Source organism: Vidua macroura, chromosome 9, assembly GCF_024509145.1.
Source record: "Vidua macroura isolate BioBank_ID:100142 chromosome 9, ASM2450914v1, whole genome shotgun sequence".
Classification (NCBI taxonomy): Eukaryota; Metazoa; Chordata; class Aves; order Passeriformes; family Viduidae; genus Vidua; species Vidua macroura.
Window position 1 is genome coordinate 18,519,510 of NC_071579.1, and position 22,521 is coordinate 18,542,030.

The 22,521-nt window shown below is 43.4% G+C and overlaps 1 protein-coding gene across 1 annotated transcript in view; it reads left to right on the forward strand.

Moving 5' to 3' along the window:
• Positions 1-13,131: 13,131 nt before the first annotated feature.
• Positions 13,132-22,521, forward strand: part of SYDE2 (synapse defective Rho GTPase homolog 2) — a 28,164-nt gene continuing 18,774 nt past the window's right edge. The window contains exons 1-2 of the mRNA XM_053985531.1: positions 13,132-13,240; positions 16,619-17,332. Coding sequence (XP_053841506.1) covers positions 13,132-13,240; positions 16,619-17,332 — 823 coding nt within the window. The remainder of the gene's footprint in view (positions 13,241-16,618; positions 17,333-22,521) is intronic.

Sequence of the window (22,521 nt, forward strand, 5' to 3'; positions counted from 1 at the left end):
AGTTTAACTTTCTTCTTTTTGGGGAAGCATATAACCCCCTCTAGCAACTCCATGGTCTGTAGTTTTGTGTTCACACAGAGGAAGGACTCCTGTGTAAGCACAGGTGTGAGTGGCTCAGGATGACATAGTCAGGGTTATAAAATGTGATTTACCTCGGGATTTGCCTTGGTTCTTTGGTTGTGGCATAGCCAAGGGAATATAAAAACATTTAATGCAATTAAAAGAATTTTAACTAATTCTAGACCACATGACAGAATCATAGCAGACCAATTTGTCTGATCACAGAACGTTTTAGAATGCACTGTAGCCAAGTTTCCTTGGAACAGACTTATGCTAAGGATGTGTTGCTGCTGAACTGGGGTATTTCTGGACAGCATTTAACACTAAGGCCCTGCAGTTCACTCAGAAGTTAAATTTGCTTTTAAAACCAACCCTTTTTTTCTCAAGCTTATTCAAAAGGAATGAAAATACCATTATACTCTAGAGAAGCAATGGGGATCCTAGAGAGGGAATCAACCCACTGTATGTGTTTAGGGTTTTAATTGAAGGACCTAATTAATTTTTTCACAACATATGGAGCTGAAAGATAATGGTCTTGTTCACTGAAAATACCTAATGTGATTTTCTTATAGGGCAAATGCTTCCAGGGCTGGATATGCCATATGGTAGGAAATTTCACTTGATGCCTACTTTGGCTGCAGCAGGATAATAATGCTGGGGGTGACGCAGCTGTCTTCATGAACTGCTCTGAAATTCAGAGTTTAATAAATAATGTGAAGGGGCTTAAATTAAGCAGTCGGTTTATATTGGGAATATATTGTAGACCCTGATTTTTTTCTTTTCCTTCTCATGCTGCAAAAATCCCTTAGGTTTTAATAGCATTCTGCTGAAGTTAACCTGAAAAACTGTCACATTTAATAACAGCACTAATTCCCATGAAACTCTCCCAGATTTTTATCAGAACTGTGTTTATATCCCAGATTGTGCATACACACTTGAGCATTAAGAACCAGAAATACTAGCAGCTGGGAAATTTGCTCCCCTGGCACTTGGGAAGTAATAATTTCAGGTGATCGGTTCCATCTTAAACATTTGTTTGTTTTTTTTAAATTATATTGCATATGGCTTTTGCTTGCTAAATTAGTAGCTCTTCTGTTTTTATAAGAATAAGCTTTACTGACTCTCCTGGTTAATACTACAGGGTTTTGGGGAAGCTCTATGTGACCAGCTCTATTTCTGATCTCATGCTGAAGGATGCTCTTTAATCTGCTCCATTTGCCTTGGTAAGTCATTCAGCACCACAGGAGGGTGCCTGTAACGTGACCTAGTCCGTGCTGTGGGCTGGCTCGGCTTTGCTCCCACAGGAGCAACGCCCAGCAGCAGCCCAAGTGCATTCAATGCACTCCCAGAGTGCATCCTCTGATTTGAGTTTCATCTGAAAGGAATCCAGCTGGTGCACCCTGGAAACCGAAGTGGAGTGTGCCAGGCTGATAGGGAGAGTCACTTCAAAAGCTGCCTCCTGCTCCAAACCGAAATACTTGGGCAGGCACACCCTGCCCGTGCGAGGACCCTGCTCGCTCAGCACCCCAGCCCCTCCAGAACACGCCTCTGCCCCCAGAATACACCCTGCTGGGGAAAACAGCTCTCTTCAATGCTTCTGCTCTTGGTAGCACGCCAATACCGCCCTCTAAAGTCAGCTCTTTCCTCACCTTGGATTGTCTCTTTCATATTAATTGATTCACTGGTTCTTACGTTACAAAGAGTGGTGGAGGAGAGTAAATTGCAGCACTGATCATTGCTTGTGGGTTCCTCAAATGGTAGCGTTTCTCCTTAGAGGTGCTCATTCATTCCTGCAAGAATCTACACGTGTGGAAGAAATTCAGCTATGTTACAATCCCACCACAGGCAATGGAAAGTCTGCTCTCTATGAGCTAATTGTACATGTGAATTTACAGTGCCAATAGTAGTGAGCCTCTGTTTCTTGATGGGGGCTGATGCCTTGTTGTGCACCTTGCAGCAGAGTAAGGAAAGGGATTTGTGCTTTTTTTACTCCTAGAAAGAATGGATTCCTTTACACTTCTATGCTTTCTTCTCAGGAAAACTTAACTGAATTTTGCAAGCTTACAAATGCATTTTTTCATTTTAATATAGATGTCTTAAAAGATTAATTTCTCCCTGAAGATATTTGGGCAAGGTGGAGAGATTGATCATTTCCAGATGTTTGCTGACAGGCAAGAAAAATTCTGCTACAGGTTAACACTTGTGAATGTACTTTAAAAATATACAAATTGTATACAAACCTGCCAGAGAGAGCACAAGGCAGTGCAGCAGGGGCTGAGATGCACAGATTTGCAGTGTCATAGCTGCATTAATAAGGTAGTGCTTGCCCCTGCTGACTGGGCTAAAGCCTTGGGAACTTCCCTCCCTGTAATCTCCTATGGACAAGCAGGGGAGATGCATATGCTTTTCAGACAGAAACACCATGTGCAGTGTGCTTTGAGGTAGACACTTGGCTCCACGGTGTTTGCTGAATCAGACATATTAAAATAGATAATTCACTGTTTCTTTGATATTTTAGGAGCATGGGCTTCCTAAACATTGCACACTAAATTCTGGCAAGACTTGGCCCAGTGAATGACAAGTAGTTTGACTTCAGGCTTCTGGGAAGCGCCCCAGACTAGCAAAGCAGGGGGAGCTGCTGTCCTACATGTGACCTGGGAGGACAGGCAGGCCCATGGAGCAGCTGGGCCCTGGTGTCCTGCTCCCTGTGTGTCCCTCTCACTTCCCACAGCACACAAGCAGCACTCCAGCATCACCCCTGCAGTTCCTGCCCCTCTTGCCTCTGCACAGGCAATGCAGGCTCACTGGTACTGGCTGTCTCACCTTGCAGTACTCTCCAGTGGCTACAACATGAGGCCTTCTTAGTGGTGAAAGATAAACATCAATCAGTTCTGTAGGAAACCCTGATGCCTGGGAAGTTCAGATTCTTCTTCAGTTTGTTCTGGTCTCTAAGGCAACAGCAGCCTGAGCATGAGGAGTAACGGAGCTCATGCCTGTCAGCAGCAAAGGAAATGCCTCCTCGGGAAGCAGTCCTTCCTAACAGCTGCTGTCCTTCTCAAATGGTCAGTGGAACCAGAAACAGCACTGGAGACCAGGATTCCTTTAGGAGTCACAAGCTGGTTTTCACTGGGTGGGCAGAGGAGGTGGGGGCAGTCAGCAGAACCAGCCCTGCATGTTGCCTCCTTGTGCACATTGAATCCTGAAGGAATAGGTTTCCATTGGAAAGATCAGCAAACCTGTCTGCTTTCAGAGGTTGCTGACTGCTAAGACTGTTTTAAGTAACTGACAGACAAAAGACTGATAAACCCATTTTCTTACCTACAAAGGACTCTGCTCCTGTGAGGGGCAAAGCTCAGGGCCCTGGGAGAGTTACAGGCAAAGCCCTTCCAAAGGCCCAAGGAACAGAAGTGTGAGGACTTCAGTGGATGTGAGATCTAGAGATGGTGAAGGTCCACTTCAGGAAATGAATCTTCTATGGAGCTGTGCCATGGCACTTGTCCCAGTGTCCCAAACCTCAGCTATGTCAGAGTAAGAGAGGGAAAGACAGGAGGTAAAACTAGGGGGGCATCATTCTCTGGGGTTTTTCAGGTAAAGCAGGTAAATATCTAAGGGTCTTCACTGAGCCCCTATATTCTTTAAAAAGGAAAAATATGCTAGCTTAGAGCATTAATTGATTTCTTGTGTTTCAGAAACAGGCAAAGTAGATGGGGAAGATGCCTCTGAAGTCAAATTTTGGAGTGTTTTCAATGAGAGAAAGATGTTGATAGGAGGAAGGGGCAGGACTGGGGAAGAAAAAGGAACATTCCAGATTTTTGTCCATAAAGAAGGACAATGTGCTGTGCAAAAGAGAGCTTTGAATCCTGAGACAAGGTGTTGATGATATTGAGGTGTTAAAGCTCTGAGACTTGATACAGTAGTTAACAAAAGATCCACTTCACTGCCTCAGTAGTGTTGCTGAACTGATCTGTCAGTTTTGGGATTGTTCATAGAGCTGTGCAGGAGGTAGTCTCTGGTGTTTGCCTAGGGTTGTTTTTTTAATGAAGATCTGAAGAAGCACGTTCAGGGTATGTTTCCTCAGGGTTTTCCTTTCTTAGCCTGCTTTGCTGCACCAGTAGCTGCCCAGGTGGGGTCCTGCCTGTCACATGCACGTGCAAGGTGCCAGCTCAGAAAGGTCAACTGGTAATGGGATCTCCATGCATAATTTAGCCAGTGACACCTGATGAACTGGATGCATGATTAGAATGTGCAATCTGGGGATTCATCTTCCAAAGGGATGCTAAAATTTGCAGCTTTACAATTTGACCTGATTTTCTTTTGTTGCTGGTCGTGAAGACAGAAGCCACTACACAGTTAAAATGTTTTGTTGTGTTTGGTTGGGTTTTATTTTGGGAAGAAGTGGGATAATTTTAGTTCTTCAGCACTAAAAATTAGATCAAAATCCTGGCAACTGTACAACATAAATGAGCAACCTTACAATAAAGGGGTTTTTGTCACCTTGGAAACACAGTTTGAATAAGCTACTTGGAGTAATTTTAGTTTCAGACTTTCCTCTGCCCTTGTCCCTCCCATGCAAATTCTGGTTTTACACTCAGTATATCCGGTTTAAATCTGTTTCTTTCATAAATAGACAACAGAGGAATTTGCCAAACAAAGTGGAAGAACACTGAAAATGACCTTGCATGTGATGTTTCAGAGCAGAAACTGGTGATTGGAAACATATGAAATTAAACCCATTCAAAAATATATTTTAAAATCTGTCATTTTAGAACTCAGAGCTCAATGTAAACTTTAATTTATTGTTTTTTATATACAGTGAGTCTTGTTATTCTGGAGACGAATATGGCATTTAGGAAACAAATTTTAACACTAAGAAGCGAAGTTGAGGGGTTAAATAAGGATAAATATACATTGAAAAGTTGATGTAATCTATTAGATATACATGGTCTTTCAGAATCCCCAGTATTGTGATATCCATGTAAAATTTGTTATATTAAAATGCTGTGGGTCTCTGTTGTGAATGTTACACAGATTATGCTGTGGCATAGCTGGAAACTCAAGTAATTACAGAAGAGATTAGGATAAAGTAGTGCTTCCATCCACTAAAGAATGTAAATATTTTGAATATTTTCAATAGCTCACACTTCTCTAACAGGTCTCACCTGAAGAGTGTCCTTACTGTGAGTGCCCACTAGAGAAAGGGAAGAAGCCTTTGTAGCCTTTTCCGAATACTTGATCAGCTGAGACACACTGACTTTCCACTCCCATGGAGACAATATTTCAAAGTGAAAAGTCAATTGATTTTCAATTATTTAAAAGAGTGAATTGCATTTTGAATATATATATATATTATTGTCCAGGTAATATTCCTGGAAGCTCAGAGGAACCCATGCAGGACTGGCTAGTGCGGTGTCCCCTGTGCCCCCAGCGGTGTGGTTTGCTAGGCTGGGCAGGGAAAGGTGCCACCCAGGACCATGTGCCATGGTCTGAGCAGCCACAAAGCACCAGCAGGAAATTACACCAGTACATCATGAGACATGATGAGACAGAACAGCTGACTAACATTTGGGTTAAATACTTGGAAATGCTTCCTAACTACATGACCACAGGATGAGGTGAGGTCGTTGGGATGATAATAGGACCATATAACTCCAGATATTTGAACACAGATTGATTTGAGTATGAGCAAATGCAGGACATGTGTGATTAAGGGAGCACAAATGAGATTCTAAATCTATTTTTCACCTCCATTTTCATGGATTCTTTTTTGTCTTCCAGGAGTGACTGAATGTTATGATGGACATCAATAATTAAAAGAAGCTTGACCATAGCAGCTTCCCAGGTGCTGCTGTGCTTTTAGCATTCCTTGTTATCACAGCAGTGAGTGAGTGCTGGGAGCAAGCTGTCAGGAGATGGTAGGCAGCAACTCTGGCAAGTTTGCAAATAAGGGACTTTCCCCACTGCAGCCAGCTGGCTCAAGTATTAATCTCCTTGCTGCACTGCTCTTTACAAGTCAAAAAAGCTCATCAGGTCAAAACATGTATCCTATACTGGCTGTCCAAAGCAGGAAAACCTTTTTCTCTGATGAAACACAGTTTTACTTGATAGGTGCACTTCAGGACATGCAAAAAAACCCCTCCATGGTTCCTCACCATTGATGTCTCTGATTGCTCCATTTGACACACATACAATATAGAGAATGAAGAGAATATTTCACGTATGAAATTCCACAGATCTCTCAGCAGCCTGAGGTGATATGCTGTGTTTCTCTGGCTTCCCCCCCCCCCCATTTATTTTGGCTTTGTACCATAGAGGATAACTATAACAAAATTATCTTTAGGCACACTTGTAAAGTTTGTTGAGTAATAAAATTATTTAGATTATATAAAAGAGAAAAATAGTCTAGGTCCTTTCAGCTTGTGAAAGTCATTGCCAGACTTTGCCAATCTGTTACTTAAAATTTAAGATTATGACAACAAATCTTTATGGCATCCTTGTGATTATCTTAAGTACTTTGAGCACAGCACACCATATACAGTTCTTAAAAGGATCAGTCTTACAATTTAAGGATGTTTCCACTTTTTTTTTTCTATATATTGCTTTTCCTGATACCATATTCAGAAGTCTCTTATACTTTGTGAAACTTTGTCTCTTATACTATGTGAAACTCAGAGTTTGCAAGTTGATGATTTGAAAAATCACAATTTCTAAAGGTAGAAGTGGAAGAAAGGGGAATCTACTTTCTGAAAGTTCCTAAGAAGAGGCTCATTAACTGTGTTCCCCCAGTCTGGCATTTTATTGGCTGATAGTAGATAATTGGAAGTCATTCAATTTGTACAGGGTTGTACGTTTTGCAGGCTTTTTAATAAATAAATTTTGCATATGCTGCATGCTTTAAGGCCCTGTGCATAATGTGATTTATGACAGATGTACCTTGCAACATCCCCTGGGCTGTTCTGGGTGCCCTGGCAGAGGCAGCTGTGCTTAAGAATCTGCAGGTGTTACAAGCTCCTGTTCAATATTAACAGGGGCTGCTAAAGGACACAGCTTGAAAACCTTGTAGTTCCATCTAGGTGGGAGATGAGAGTGACAAATGTTACATTTAATCTAAATTTGCATTAACAACCAAATTCTGAGAGAGCCTGAATGGTGGTGGAGACTTTGTGAAGGCACAAGGCCAAGTAGAATGATGGACCACAGGGGGACATGGATGAGAGCCCTGCTTCTTCTCTGTCCTCATGGGGCACAAATGGCAGGACCATGAATATGGTCCTGGCCTAAAGACACACAGAACAAAATAGACAGAGAAATGTTTAGTTACTGATTTCATTTCCTTCTCAGAGAACCTCCTGACGTTTTGAGCAAAAGTTTGAAGCTGTTTTTCTTTTGACCAAATATATTACACTATTTGCTGGCATTTGCTTTCACTTCAAGCAAGGTTGAGTGCCACCAATCTGCTGTTTTTGTCTCCATGTTAGGAGAAGGTAATTGTGGTGATTCTCATGATACAGACTATTTTTACTGTATGGGTCATGCTTTGGCTTCTTTATACCCAAAATACTTTGGTATTTTTAGCATATCTTCAGTGAGACTGACATCCTACCATAGCACTGGCATGTTGTAAGACTGCAGGCAGGGGTGGTAATGACAGCCCTGAAGTTCAATGACATATTTTGAAAAAGTCATAGAGATGTTAACTTGCATTTTCTAAAAAGTCAAATACTAACTTTAAAAAATACATGTAAGATGCTAAAAAGAGCATGAACTTATTTCTGCTTAAGCAAAGCACAGAAGGCAGAGCTGTGAACATTCCAGCTGCTTAAGTTAGCTGATAACTATGAACAGAAGAATTTTCATCACGTTGCTCATCTGACTCTAGGTTTACCTTATATGGCTCTTCAAATCCTTTCCTGTTTAATTGTAATTACAGTTTAATAGGACAGGTAGACCATGCCCCTGGAAGCAATGGGCTCAGCACTTCTTATAAAGGCAGGGTAACCATCCTGATGCTGCAGGTCACATTGCCAGAGCCCAGGTGGCCCATGCCACTGGAGTCAGAGAAGGACTGATGGTGGCAGTGGCTTCTCAGAGGTGTGTTACCTCCTGGTGACAAGGCACCCACCTTCTGTTGGACATGGCCAAGCAACAGCAATGCAGGTGTAAGCACACCAGGTGTAAGATCTTGACAACAGTGCCTCAAAGCAGTTTTGGTCACGGAAGGTGTCTCACAAGGATACTCTCTAGAAGGAGGCAGTGGTTTGAGCCAAACACTTCAGTGCTCTTGGAGTCTCTCTAATCTGCTTTTCAAAAAGGCAAGTCCAACTGCAAATATTTCCAGCGACCAGATGGTAGACCCATTTTGGCAATGAACACCTTCAGCTTTGTCCAGCCTGTTGTCTATCAAGCTCCTCAGGTTTAGAATATAAATGTTTTATTCTCCCATTTGTTTGTCTTCCTAAGATAAGCAGCTGTATTCTGGGCCTCTGGGGTGCCTTGGCTGGCCAGTTCAAAATAGGGTATGGGGGTAACAAAGGTCTGGATGACTGTAGTGGTGTCTACGTCTGAGAGAGATCAGTCATTTGGCAGGCTGGAGATAAGACACACAGCTATTAGCTGCCTGATAGAGTTTCATGGGACTCTTATTTCAGTCCATTTTGATGTCAGGAAGGCAGACGCTTTCAACAAAAAGAGTGCTCATAGATTTTATTGGGGCATTCAAATGCTTCCAGTTCCCAGCTGTCATCAGCTCCACTTTAGTCATATTGTTGTCACTTTATCCCTCTGTCTGCAACAGGTCTTGAGAGAAGAAAGATACTGATTTGTTAAGCTTTAATGAAAAGGAGACTCATTCATGTTTCCAGACACTTTTAGCTTCACTCACACAAATGAATCCCACTGAAGGAAAATAAAGTACATCTTTCCACAGGTACATCCAAAATTAATAAGAAACTATTATTTCAGATACATCTGAGGAGATAGTATAAGCTGTGAGGGATAGAATTTTCTGAAGTCAGACTAGAGCAGTTCAAAACCAGTCCCCAAGTGTTTACAGAAATGAAAGCCCGTATACTTAGGAAAGCACAACTTCTTCAACCTATCTGCTGAGGCAGAGCTTATCTCTGATGCTGTTCCAAAGCTGGAAAAGGTTATTTTTCAGTCTTCCATGAGGAAATATTTAGCTGCATAATTTCATTATTCAACTATATCAGTGCCCAAACATTGCTACCTATGCACCAGCATCTTCACCAGGGATATCCTTCTGATAAATGCATTTTCTTTCCAACTTAAGTTGGACTTTTTGCCTGTTAAGTTATTTACAGTTCCTACATTATCAGCTTGGAAAAAAATAAGTAATTGGCGAAATCTCAATCTAGTAATGAAAAAAACTTTTAAAAACATTTCGTATTATCAGAAGAATACTGTTTTCTCTTTGCTAAAAGTTACACTGTTTAACTGGTCCTAAATATTCGCCTGTCTCCTGACAAGAAGCCTCTTCAAGTCTATGCAAGCTCTAATCCCATTCTCTTAAAGTAGCTTTTACTTTTTGTAGAAGGCCAAGTAAAAGGACTCACATTCAGCACTGTGTGCTTTACAGATCCTGAACAAAACAGGCTGAGCTGAAAACAAAAGCTCAGCTTTGACTCTTACTCCACTGGCTCAAGTTAGTTCCAGCCAGATCCTTAATGTTACTTTATCTCCAGGTTTATTTTTTTTTGGTTTTTTTTGGTTTTTTGTACAATCAATGCAAACACTGTTGGGCAAATACAGGATGCATAGGGATTTAAAAAAAATCCAGCTGCCAACAAGAAAAAGTGCTTTGTAACCACAGTTTGGAATGGAAACAATTTTCTAAGATACAGATCAAACTGTGTTTATAGACTCAACTATTGGCAGCTTTTCACCAAGCTATTTCCTGTGTGCCTATTGCATAGAGGAATAATCTAAGTGCTTAAACTAACATTTAAAACCATATAGAACATGAAGGAAATACTGTGTGAAGCAGCATGGAAAACACAATGGTGTTGAATTGTCTTTTGTTTCCATAGCTAATACTCATTGGAGAAGGCAGTAAGTACTGCGCATCAAATGCCAGTACTCCAGTTCTTTGCAGAATTTGGTCCTTACTCTGGCCAGTACTTACTTTCTACTAATACTGTTTTAATTGCTGAAATATTCAAATAACAAACATTTTCAAAAATGCCTCCTAAATTAGACAAACTTGCTAAATGTTACATAGTTACTTTCAGTGCAGCAAGTTATTATTCCGTAGTAAAATAATTCAGACAATCAAATGTACACATGAACAGAAGGAATCTGATTTCCCATTAGAACAGGTAGAAAATCTGAAGGTCTGAAGATAAGAGTCAAGGTAGATGTAAACTGGTTTGCTCAGTTTGAAATGGTTACAACAATGTTTCTTGCAGAAAAAAGCCCAGAATTCAGCTGCTAGCTGTTCAGGATCTTTTTGGTGTTTTTCAGTGGGGCAGGTTTCCTCTCCCAGACTTCAAATGCATGCCCTTCACTTCAGGCATGCATGTGCTGGTGGCACATCTCACCTCCTGATGGCATCAGTAAGGTCAGGGCAGTCAGGCTGTGGTGCCCATGCACAATTTTAATGGGGTTTTTGTCGCTGATGTTCTGCTTGGCTGGACTTCATTCCTTCTATCCAAGCTATGTCTCAGCTAGAGAGCATGGCAGCTTCAGTAGAAGAAAACTTTATGGTTAGGAGAGTCATTTAGGTTGGATGGAACCTCTGGAGGTTGTCTGGTCAGCCCCAACCCAGAGCAGGAGCCATGCAGGTGACTTTGGCCAGGGCCAGACAAGTTTCCAGTGTCTCCAGGATAGAATTCCCACAGCTTTTCTGGGCAACCTGTTTTGGCAACTAATTGTGATATGCACAACAACAACATCACATTTGTTTATACTTTTCTTCTTCAACTGTATCCTTACAGATCAGTTCTGGGAGGTATAGTAAAAGGCTTAGCTTTACATACTGATTCCAGCTAGAAATCAAACATTTTTGTTGGGAAAGAAAAGCACCTAACCAGGTAAGATCAATTCAGGGGAAGTGGTGCTGGGCTTTTCCTTTACCTGGGCCCTTGGGTAATGAAGAAAATGTAATTGTGGATTAATTTGCTGGAGACAGATGCATGCTGGAGACAGACATGGATTGTACACAGCAAGTGTGCTGTCAGAAAAGCATTGACAGTTCCTTGCACACTAATTTGCCTGAGATACAGTTCAAAACCCAGCCCATGACTGCTGCAATGCAGCTGCCAGAACGAGCAGGATCTGAGGCTGTGGGGGCAGATACATTGGGACTCACAGTTTCTCATCTGCACAGCAGTGAGTATTGGGATCATCCCACCACCACCACCATCACTTCTGGGATTTTTCTCAACCAAAGGCATTCTGGAATGGTTTTACATCTTGCTCTGAAACCTATACACAGATATTTCACAATATGTGTATTTAAAGGAATGCAAATGGTTTCAAAAGACAGGATGGCAAAATAGCATTTCAAGTCGTTGCACTGTGACATATGATAACTATTGTGAGATTTATTTTAGATGAAGAAAAATCACAACTACTCTGTAATGAGTTGTTTTTACTTTGTAGAAATACAGGTATTACTGGGTTACTACTGTTGGTGTTTCACATATAAAGATTCAAAAAATTAATCTAATTTTATTCTTCAGGAAGATTTAGTTTCAGATGAAGAAATTGTTGGACTTTTCTCAAAAGTTGGTAAGAGAAGAAATCTCTGAATATGTGGCATGTTGCTTTCTCTAGAACCAAACGAGCACTTCCTTTGGTCCAGGATTTGAGTGCTGTGCTGGGCATGCAGAATGCATGGAATGCCTGTCTCCTCCTGGCTGCCTTCCACAGCGAGGTGACAGCCAAGCTACAGCCAGCGGGTAGGAGACAGCAGTGGGTCCTCTGCTCTCACCCACCACAAGGCAGGTGTACTGCAGATTGTTTGTAAGCTATGCCACATAAAAAGCTGCAAAATATAGTCCTGAAGTCGTTTATAATGAAATTAAATGTAGGAGATGTAGACTCAGGTACAAATTAACTAACGAATCCATCTCAGTACTTTATCATGGTAAAAAAAAATCAATGCTGTATCACCCCCTAAGATCGGTTTTGACGGACTGTGCATTTGCTAATGGAACCAGTGCAGGATGCAGCTGCGCAGCACGTACACCAAAACTGGATTTTGCCCACTCGAGCAGCCTCAGCTGCCCTGTCCTAATGCTGTTTTGTCTTCTACCGGCGTGGCATTTGAGCTGGGATAGCACCAGCTGCCAAGAGCGAGGCCAGCTCCAGCCCCGCACGCCAGGCCCGCAGGACCCGCGGAGAGCCTGCCGGCAAGGGAGAACTGCCACACGCACGGCCGGAGCCCAGGGGCTGTTTTCAGCCCACAGTTTTGTTTCTTTGGGGACAGGGGGAGCCAACATCAAGTGAAAGTGATTAAAATATGCTGCGATTCCTTTGGTCTTTGTCAAGAAACGCTACGCACATGGCGGCCGAAGGAGATGATGACATGGGGGGGCCGCCGTGGGAAAAGGGGTACCGATGGGGAGTCCGTGCCCGCACAGCGCCCGGGGCCGGGGGTACGGCATTCCCGGGCCCCTCCGGCGGACACAGCCCGGGCCCCGGCTCGGCTCCGGGGGTACGGCATTCCCGGGCCCCTCCGGCGGACACAGCCCGGGCCCCGGCTCGGCTCCGGGGGTACGGCACGCCCGGGCCCCGGCTCGGCTCCGGGGGAACGGCACTGCGGGGCCGCTCGGCGGGCACGGCCCGCCCCTCACCCAGCCCGGTTCCCCCGGGGCGACCCCGGGCGAGGCGGGGCGGCGCGGTTGCGCATGCGCGGCGCGGGCGCCCTCTCACCCCGCTCAGCTATGCCAAGTATGTGCGCGGCGGAGCCGGGGCCGGGCGCGCGCGGCGGCGGCGCCATGGGCCGGTCGGGGCCGGGGCTGCCGGCGGGGCCGCCGCGGCGCTCGGGGGCCGCGCGCTCCCGCGGGCCGGGGGGCAGCGCCCGCTGAGCGCGGCGCGGAGGCAGCGCCAGGCATGGCCGACCCGCTCCGCAGGACGCTCTCCAAGTTGCGGGGCAGAAGGTCCCAGCGAGGCGCGGCGGCGGGCGCCGGACATCGCCACGGCGGGGTCTGCGCCCCGCAGGGTAAGTGTTGGCCTGGCTCGGCCGCGAGGCTCCGGCTGCCCGCCCGCGGCCGCTCCTCCACCTGCCGGCCAGCGCCGGGCGGGGGCTCCCGCGGCGCCGGGATGCTCCGTGCCCGCTGCCCGGAGCGCCGCGCCGGGGCCGGGCGGGAGCTCGGGTCTCGGATCGGTCTTCAGCGCAGCGTGCCATCGGTACCTGCGCTTCTTCTGCGAGCGGGAGTTCCTCGTGAAAGCGAGAGCTTCTGCGGCTTAGACCCGCGCTGTGTGCGCGTCCCTGCTCGTTGTCTTGTCTCCCACAACATCTGTTTGTCACTCCTCGGCTGCTGTTTGCCCGCTGGGGTTGGCTGGTTTGTTCGCTTTTTAAAGATGCACTCGAAATCTTACAGATCAATTTTCAGTTTTGTCGTTGTCCCATTTGAATATATAGTAGTTGTATCTTATACTTTTGTTAGGAAACTTAGTGAAAGAGAACGTGTTTAAATATCAGCCAGAAGAACTGAGAGTTGTTTGATCCATATATGGAGAGGCTGGATAAAGCTGTTCCCTGCTTCCATGCAATCTGCAAAGCAAGGCATGGTATCGTGGTGAAGTATTTTCTGTGCCCACGGAGTTGGCAGGAGGTCAGTTTTGCAGTTGAGTTGAAACATTGAAGCTTTGATTTCTGAGCGTACACGTGTTGTTACTATTATGGCTTAACTTGAAATACTGATTTATTTTTTTGTCTGTGGAGTGAAAGGTGAAGGAATACCTGACTTTTTTTTTTTTTTCCCTGAACACCGTATTGAAGCCTTTTAAAAAGGAACTGTTGTCATGTTTGGTATTTGTGTGGAGACAAGGTCTTAACTATATTAAATATATATGTGAAAATGCTAATAGTAGGCAACATTCTTCTGAATGAAGCATTGCTCTAGAACAAAATGTATGTTCCTGACCTGTATGTTTCTCAGAGCTTTATTTAAAATTGACTCACTCCTGTAACAGCTAACAACATTGGAAACTAGCTCTGTGATATTGACCCACGGGTTGTGCAGATACTTGCATGTGAACCAGTTTGTTACTAAAATAAACACAGGCATAAGGGCTTTCAGGATCAGGGCCAAGTTCGAATAAAGGGGAAACAGTGCTTGCAAATACTGCTAGCAATTGCAGAAACTGCAGTTGGAAGATGTGTGTGGAAGTGTGTAATTTGGATGAGTTTCAGAGAGCATTTCCAATCGATGACCTCTGGCAGCATGTGGCTGACGAGAGTTGGGATCATCCCGAGTCCTGCGGAAGGTGGAAGGTGGCGTGTCCCTTCGGACAGCCTTGGTGGAGGAGGCTGGAGGCTCGTGCTTATTGATGGTTCTGCACTAAGCTTTTGCAGATGGCTCGTTATGGAGATACCTGGGTGGATGTTGAGGTTTTCTGCTGCTAGGACTGAAGGGCAGCCTGAGGCTCACACCAGATGTGTCGCTGGGTGTGTGCTTAGCACACTGTACTGCTTAGGAGCTATTGTTTTGGGAATTGCAGGCTGTCCTAACCAGTGCGGAAGGACCCGCGTTTCTACTGCAAAGCAGGAAGTAGCAGATATTTTTGTTTGTGGAAATACAGCTCTCGGATGCTCCATCTATTTATGTCATCCTTGGAATGAAGCAAGGACTTTGGGATAGCTGTCACTGGCAGGAGGATGCCTACCCGAGAAGTCCCTGACCCAAATAGGCTTCTTGGAAGCATAGGCATAGCCCTATGCCCATTGCAGATTAGTTTCCTTTTGGTTAGTTCTTACTTGAAATTGTAGTGTGACAGTGTGTAAGGAGGAACCATTACAACGGCAGGCTTCCATTTCCAGGCTGTGGGTGAGGGAAGGAATATGATTGCTGCCAAATCACTGAAATTTTGACAAGAGATCTTCATTCACATTTTCCTCAGATTCTGTTGCCTGACTGATTTAGGCCCCAGTATAGCAAAGCACTTCAGTGGAGGTGTGCAAAGGCTTCAAAAGGAGCATGATTAATTTTGTTAATTCTTTGAAACAAGTTAATTCTTCAAATCACAAACAGTGATAATACTGGAGTTTAGCTGAACAAGCAAACTATACTTTTGAAAAATCACCAAATGATGAATCTTTCATCAAATAAAATGGTGGTGTTTCAGATCTTATCAAGGATCTCTTCTGTCATTAAAGTACAAACCTAAAAAGAGGGTCAAAGGGAAGGTGTTCAAATGAGTCTTTTTCATGTCTCCCTTTCTACAGCAAACTTGGCTGGATTTACGGAGCTGCTCCTGAGTCCTCCAGAGAGGTGTCCATATTTTAAAATCCATTATTGGTGTGAAAAGAATTCTTTGCTAAGGATAATGTTCAAGCAGTAACGAATAGCTGCTTCCATCTGGAATTTCCAGTTGCAGAGGGCTTCATGTGAAAAGAGGTTGTCTGTTTGATGTGACCCCAGTTATCCCCGTTCAGCCTCAATGGCTGAGCGAGCCCAATGTGGGTTGTCCTTGCTGTGCAGAGCAGCATGAGGGTTGCCTGACCTGCTCCCTGATTTTAATTTGGATGTATGTGCAGCTTTTCTTCCAGTCCTAGTGCAGGGGTCGCAGCTCCTCGATGTGCTGCAGCCAGGGGAGCATGGCACTGCTGCTGAGTGGAGCTTGGCTGTGCTGACAGGGGCTCAAGTGTGAGTGGCACTTCCCATGGACAATTTAGTGTTTGTCTGTTGCTTCAGTGAAACTCTCGAGTTTTGGGAACAGTCAGTGGAATTTGTTTTCTTCTTGCATGAAATTTTTGTTGTTTAAAAACTTCTCTACATTTCTTCTTTCACCTTCCTTTCTTTCATGATGGTGTGTTTTGTTTTATTCCCCACAAGTCAGGGGATGCTTCTCTCTTAATTGCAGGATAAAGCTGGTTAGGACAGCCCTTTCTGGAGGTTCTTGTGCAAGGCATATCGTCACCTTTATTTATATAGAAATCTAGAAACGAATATATGTGGGGGTTTTGTAGCCATTTAAGCAGTACATTGGGACTGTTTCTTCATTGGCATAACTAAACTGGAGGAGTACTGTGTAGTAACTTTTCCAACCGATTGCACCTGAACTTGGCAGAAAAAAGCAGCCATTTCTGTGGAAGTATGCATGACCTTTCAGCAGAGTTATCTCATTGCCATTGATCTAAATTACGTGGTGTTAAAAATACAGCCAAACAAGCCTGGCTCTTTATTAGCTGTGTGCACATTCTGCTTTGACAGGCTGAAATCTAATTTTGTGGTCATATCACCTTATCTTTTGTCCTTTTGGATGAGGTCTGATGCAAGCGTTATACGACAGCAAACGTGTTCATCTGTTAAAAGCAAAATGATATTCTAAAATTTGTCTTTCCCTCTCTTTTTGCCTTCCTTTCTGGGAACAGATTTCATAGAAAATGTTTACATAGCTTCGAGAAGCAGGAAGGAGCCCGAGTGCCCCCAGGCCAGTGAGGTGGCCGAGCACAGGCCGCAGGTGAACAGCATCACCGTTTCCAAGAAACGCAGCTGGCTGCAGCAGAGCACCCACCGGCGGCCCCCTCCTCCTCTGGAAGAAGAAAATGCCTGTAAGGAAGTGCACGGGGCCGTTACCCCGGTACCCAGATCTCCCGTCCCGCTGCCTGAGCCCGCAGTGCCGTGGGCTCCCTGCGCGTCGGCTGCGGGGCGGGAGCGCCCGGCGCGGAGCTGCGCCCCGCCGAGCCCGGCCGCGCTGAGGAGCGCGGCCTCGGACTGCGGCGAGGACGGCGACGCGGATGATGAAGGGGAAATATGGTACAACCCCATCCCTGAAGATGACGAGCCCGACTTGCCCGGGGTCCACCCTTCTGCTGTGAATAGCCTTGTTGCTGTGGGCTCCCCGTCAGTTTGGTACAAAGCCCACCCCGGGGGTGACTCTGGGATGGCCACGAGTCCCCAGGAGGGTGCCACACGCTCCGTGGAGAGCACGGGGAGCAGCTGGACGGCACAGCCCGGTGAGGGGAGCCAGGCGGATGCCGCGCAGCCCGGGGAGCACCCGCAGCAGCCCCTGCCGAAGTTTGCCTGCAAAGCTCCCGGTGTGCCTACAGCAGAGGACAATCCTGCCTTCAAGTGTCCTTCCACAGGTAAGAGTGTTCAGGAACATAAGTGTTTGGACCTCTCTTGTATTTTAGAGGAATAATAAACCTTTCTTATGTCTCTTTTCTCTTTTTCCATCTCTTATGTTATCAAGTAAACTTTTGGTGGAAGTGCATGTCAAGTGCATTGAAAATGACTCAGGTTGTGAGACTGATGCCTGCTAAGTGCAGAGGTGCACAGTTTTTTCTCAGTCAGTTTGTTTGTGGCATGTCCAGGTGTGGTTAGCCTGTGTTCTTGCTGGCCCCCACCTCACTGAAGACAAAGGTTTTACAAAACGAGCTTGCTGAAGCCTGGTAATGTGAGGACACACTGGGTTTCCTTTGTCAGCTGGTGTCTAGCCCTGGCCTTGGATTGCTGCCTCAAAGCTACTTAATGTCTGCAGAAGTTTCTTTAACTTGCTGTCTGGGACTTTTTAATAAAGACTTTTTGGTAGACCATATAAATGCTATTCATCACATTGCTTTCTGTAATTACTGTCTTGTTGACTGTCTCAGGCTAATCTAATAGACTGGAGAAGAGTGGTTTTCACTTTCAGAAGCCAGCCTCTTTGTTCCTTGTTATCTTTGGCTGAGTGTTTGATAGTCTCGTTTCCATAATTCCATTAGTGTGTGAATTCAGTAGCATATTAAGGATTTTTCCCAGTCTGTTAAAAAACCCCAAACAAATATAAAACCACACCAAACAAAAGTAAGCAGAAAAAACTCTCCCAACCCTTTCCAAAAAGGTATTACTTTTAATTACTTACATGCCTCGTATTATCTCGACCTTAACTCTAGTGTCCTGTTCAAAGTTAGAAACAGCATAAAGTTCAGGAGAGAGGGAATTCCAGGTTCCTTTCTTTGGAGAAAGGTTACACTTCACACTGATATGTAAGAGCTTGTACTTCTGCCTGGTTCATCAGAAAGGACCTGAAACACTGGTGTGGGAGGCCAGGTGTGCATCACCTTCTGGAGGGGTTTCTTTTTGGGTTGTCCCCATCCAGCATCACCATCCTGGCAGTCTCTGGCCTCCTGTCCCTGTGTGCTGGGAGCTGCTGTGCCTGGATTCCTGGTGTAGAGATACTACTTCTGGGAATAGGCTTTGTTTTCAAAGGCACCAGAGCAACTGCTGTAAACAGCAGAAGAAAAAACTCTTGGTCTTCTGGGGGCTCACATTTTGTTCTTTTCATGGAAATGCTGCAGATACAAGCATATTGGTAGTTGCAAAGTGTGTTAAAGTTTTTGGGCATTTATTACAAATAGCTCACTTTATAGCTGTTTTAAATACTTAGAACAGTTTTATTTGCTTGCAAGACAGATGAGATAATATGTTCTTTGGTAGATTTTTGTCGTTGTTGGGGCTCCAGATGTTTTGTAGAGGTCACTAAGTGTGGTTATTTAGGAAGGCCACATGTGTCCTGCAAACTGCTTGACCTCCATTTAGTTAATCTCTGTATATGTGGGTGACTGTTTCTTTTTTTAAAGAAGTTAGCCCCTTTCTGTAAGAAGAAAAATGTCAAACTTGTTTTTATACTGAAGATGCATTTACTTCTGAAAGCAAAGTTGTCCATTTCAAGAGTTTCCTGAAAGTGGGACAGAAATCATGAATTTCACCTGATTGTTTGTTATGCATTTAGTTAATTAATGTACTTCAAATGCAGCTCTCTTTCTACATGTGTTGGGTGGTGATCACATTGAATAGATTAATAGATGATGAAGTGGATCCCTGCTGCTTAGTAATTGGCTTTATTATGGAGAAGTGGCTTAGTTCTTTTTAATCCAGTTAAAGTATCTACAATTATTTTCAGTCAAATTTAAAATGACAGCTCATCCATATAAAATTACTACATGAAAGGCACCATGGCCAATTTCACTTTATTTGTGTTAGGACCTTGTTTGAATTATACAGCTGGTATGAAATGGATGTCTCTGTTTGTAGAGAGCTGGGTACATTAAGCAGTAACTCCTGTCAAATAAGAAATTAAGCTTTGGGGAAAAGTCTGCTTACCTTTCTTATTGATGTCATATATAACATGTCAATACTGGTTAGCATTGGAGCCTAAATGTTAAATTTTGGGAAGCACAGACAGAAAAAAGTGGGGCAGTACAAAATCCAACAAAATCTATATATTTGTTTATTTTGTCATTTGCTGTTTTCTTCTTTGGACAATGGAAACAATTTTACCTTTAAAATTTTAGACATTTTTGCCTTACTTGGATTTCCAACTTTGTAGAGAGAAAATAGTAATGCCTTTTTTTTTTTTTTTCTTTTTGCTTACTTTTTTGAGTCTTTATTAGACAGGAGATTTTTTTAATGAAAAGAATAAATGAAAGAATTCTGTTATTGTGGGTCTTTCCAAACAGAGATATCCAAATAGATATTTCCTGTAACTGTTACCAGTACAATGGATCACAGTTGTAGAGGTGCTAATTTGTTCCATAGTCTTAATTTACACTGCTACCTCCTGGTATTAATCTAGTTACTTTCTACAGTAAATGCCATTTATGTTAATAGGATTTGTCAGGTAATTCCTTAGTGGATAATTCTGTCCTTGCTGGCTTTAAAAAAGAAACTGATTAGAAATAAGGCACCCTTACAGCAGAGCTTGGGAAAAAAAATACATGTATTTTCTTTATAACACGTATTCAAAAGGTAGGGGTAAGAAGGTAACTTGGTTCCAAGTTAATAATGTAGAAACAGCCCAGATTAGGGTCTTAGGTCTGTGGGAGAAGAATTAAGTGGAAAGAACCCTGGAGGCTGTTTTTAATTATGTGTCTCCTTGCACAGACAAAATGGTTATGATTGAAAAATATAATTTTTTTTATAAATGCAATATGAGAATTTTTTTTCACTGTAAAATGTTTAAGTAAATTTTCTTTATAACTCTTTAGGACTGAGCTCTTAACTGTGTGTTCTATAGATGTGTGTATCACCTGCAAATAGTTGAAGAAAAGCATCCCTTTGTAATGTTGGCTCCTGAGACAGATGTACACCATGGAGCTCTGAATAGTGCCTTCTGAAGAATTTGCAATATTTTTGCTTTTGGGGAGGATAACTGTTGGTATTAGTGCCTACCTAATGAGTGGAATCATCTAATGTATCTGTATCTGAGAGACATCCTGGTAGGACCAGTGCATTGAAGGTTGCCAGGATCTGGACTGTGCTTTTGCTACTAAAAATGTACTTGAGGTAGCTGTCTGGGTGGAAAATCCTGGTATGAATCACTGTAAACAATTTCTTTCCAGTGTTATGGCAAGTGAAGATGGATCCCATATTCCCACTTAACCCTGATATGTGCCAACTGGAACTTGGCTTAATTCCTATTAAAACTACAGGGCTCTTTCTCCACTTAGGCTGTGACCATTATCCTAGTTTCCAAAGTACATTTTGGGGCCAGTGTATGCAAATATTTTGCATGCTTACATGTTGCAGGCAAGCTTCCAGCAATATACGTAGAGTATACTGAGCAGCAAATGCTATTTACACCTTTCCTTCCACATGTTACAAGTATTATTTTTGAAATGTAATTTTTTTTCCCAGATGGAAGATGCTTTGTGGTTTACCTGTTTTTCAAGTGTAAGGAACTTTGGTTTCACAAGACAGAAGTGCATTGATGTGAAATACTTGCAGAATATGTGAGATACCAGAACGGTTCAGGATTTGGCAGAAAGGTCCCTCTGCTGCTTCTTTTTCCTGCAGAGGTGAAGCCAGTTTTTAGGTGGGTTTTCGGGGAGTTTGTGCACATGCTTTTGGAGGTAAAGGACTTATTCATGCATTTGTCTTGGATTCATGGGGTGACAATGCCATGAAGACCTGCTGGTGAGAGAAACAGCAGGATGTAGCACTGTGGAGTGGGAGCAGTTCCATCAAAATAGTTATTGCCTTTTTTCAATTTCTGATTTGTCCTGAGTAACTGTTTACATCCTCTGATGGGGAAAACAGGGGCAGAGCTGCTTTTCATGCTGTGGAAGACACAGAGAGGAAATGTTTGTGAGAGTAGCCTGAGCAGACAGTGCTTTGCATCGCCGCAGTGCTCTGCGAGTGCCTTGGTGCAGCTCCAGTGTCTGAGCAGAGCCAGCTGTGGTTCATGTGCAGGCTCATTAATGTTTAAAATATCTGCAGCAAACTCATGCTGGTTTGGAGATGCTGAACTCTTTAAATCTGTCAGTAAAGTGCTGTTACACATGCTTGCTCCTCTCTGCAATGAGATAGCCCATGGTGGATGCTCCAAGGATCACCACCAGGATGAGAAGCAGGTACTGGTCAGCCCCTTCACCTCTCGTGCCTGAGCCTTGGGGGGGTGTGCTGTAACTACCTCCCATTTCAATTAGTGCACTATTTTAAGCAATGTATTTTCTGTCTTTTGCTCCTGTAAAGGTGATCCCTGGGTTGTTGAGTTCATCACAATTTTATCAGTATCAGTGTGTGTAATAGTAATCAAAGGAAACAAACTATCTTTACAAAATTATGAGGGTTTTTTTTTTTTACCATTTTAATAATTTCTCCATTCCTTGACTCTGAAGCAGAATGTGAGATAGCGACTGCATTGGTCAAAGTAGTAATTTATATAGAGGTAAAAAAGATTTTTCTTTACATGTTAAATGCAGAGATTCTTCCATTCATTTAGATAAGTAATTAAGATTTTACATAGAAATAATTGCTTTTTACACAGTTTTTTAAAGTGCTTTTTAGTTTTTTAATTTTCTTTTGCCCGGTTGCTGATGTAGATAGAGGTGATACTTACCTTACGTCTTAATTGAAGTTGCTTCAATTAGATATATCACGAGTTGTTCTCTCAATGACATTTACAGTTCTGCTCTGAGGTTTTATATCAGAACAGGTCTAGAAATGTGCCTGCACCTGAGAAACTTAACAGCCTTTGACATCAGTGGAGCTGATGTGCAGTTTGTCAGTTGAGGATCCAGATCAGTATGTCTTGTGGATTCTACCACAGAAAAACAGTAGCCTTCTTTCATTTGTTGTTTGCTACAAGAACAATTTTGAGATATTTGGGCTCTTCTATTTTGATTTGCTACTTTTTCACTTTTAATACATTAACTCAACATTTCCATTAGGTGTGAGAGTTGCTGTTTGATACTTCAATAGCTTGGTGTACTAAGCAACTGATAGCTTTCTGACTGACTTATTCACCTCAACTTGTTGCCCAAAAATAAATTGTAGGTTTTCTGAGTAACTT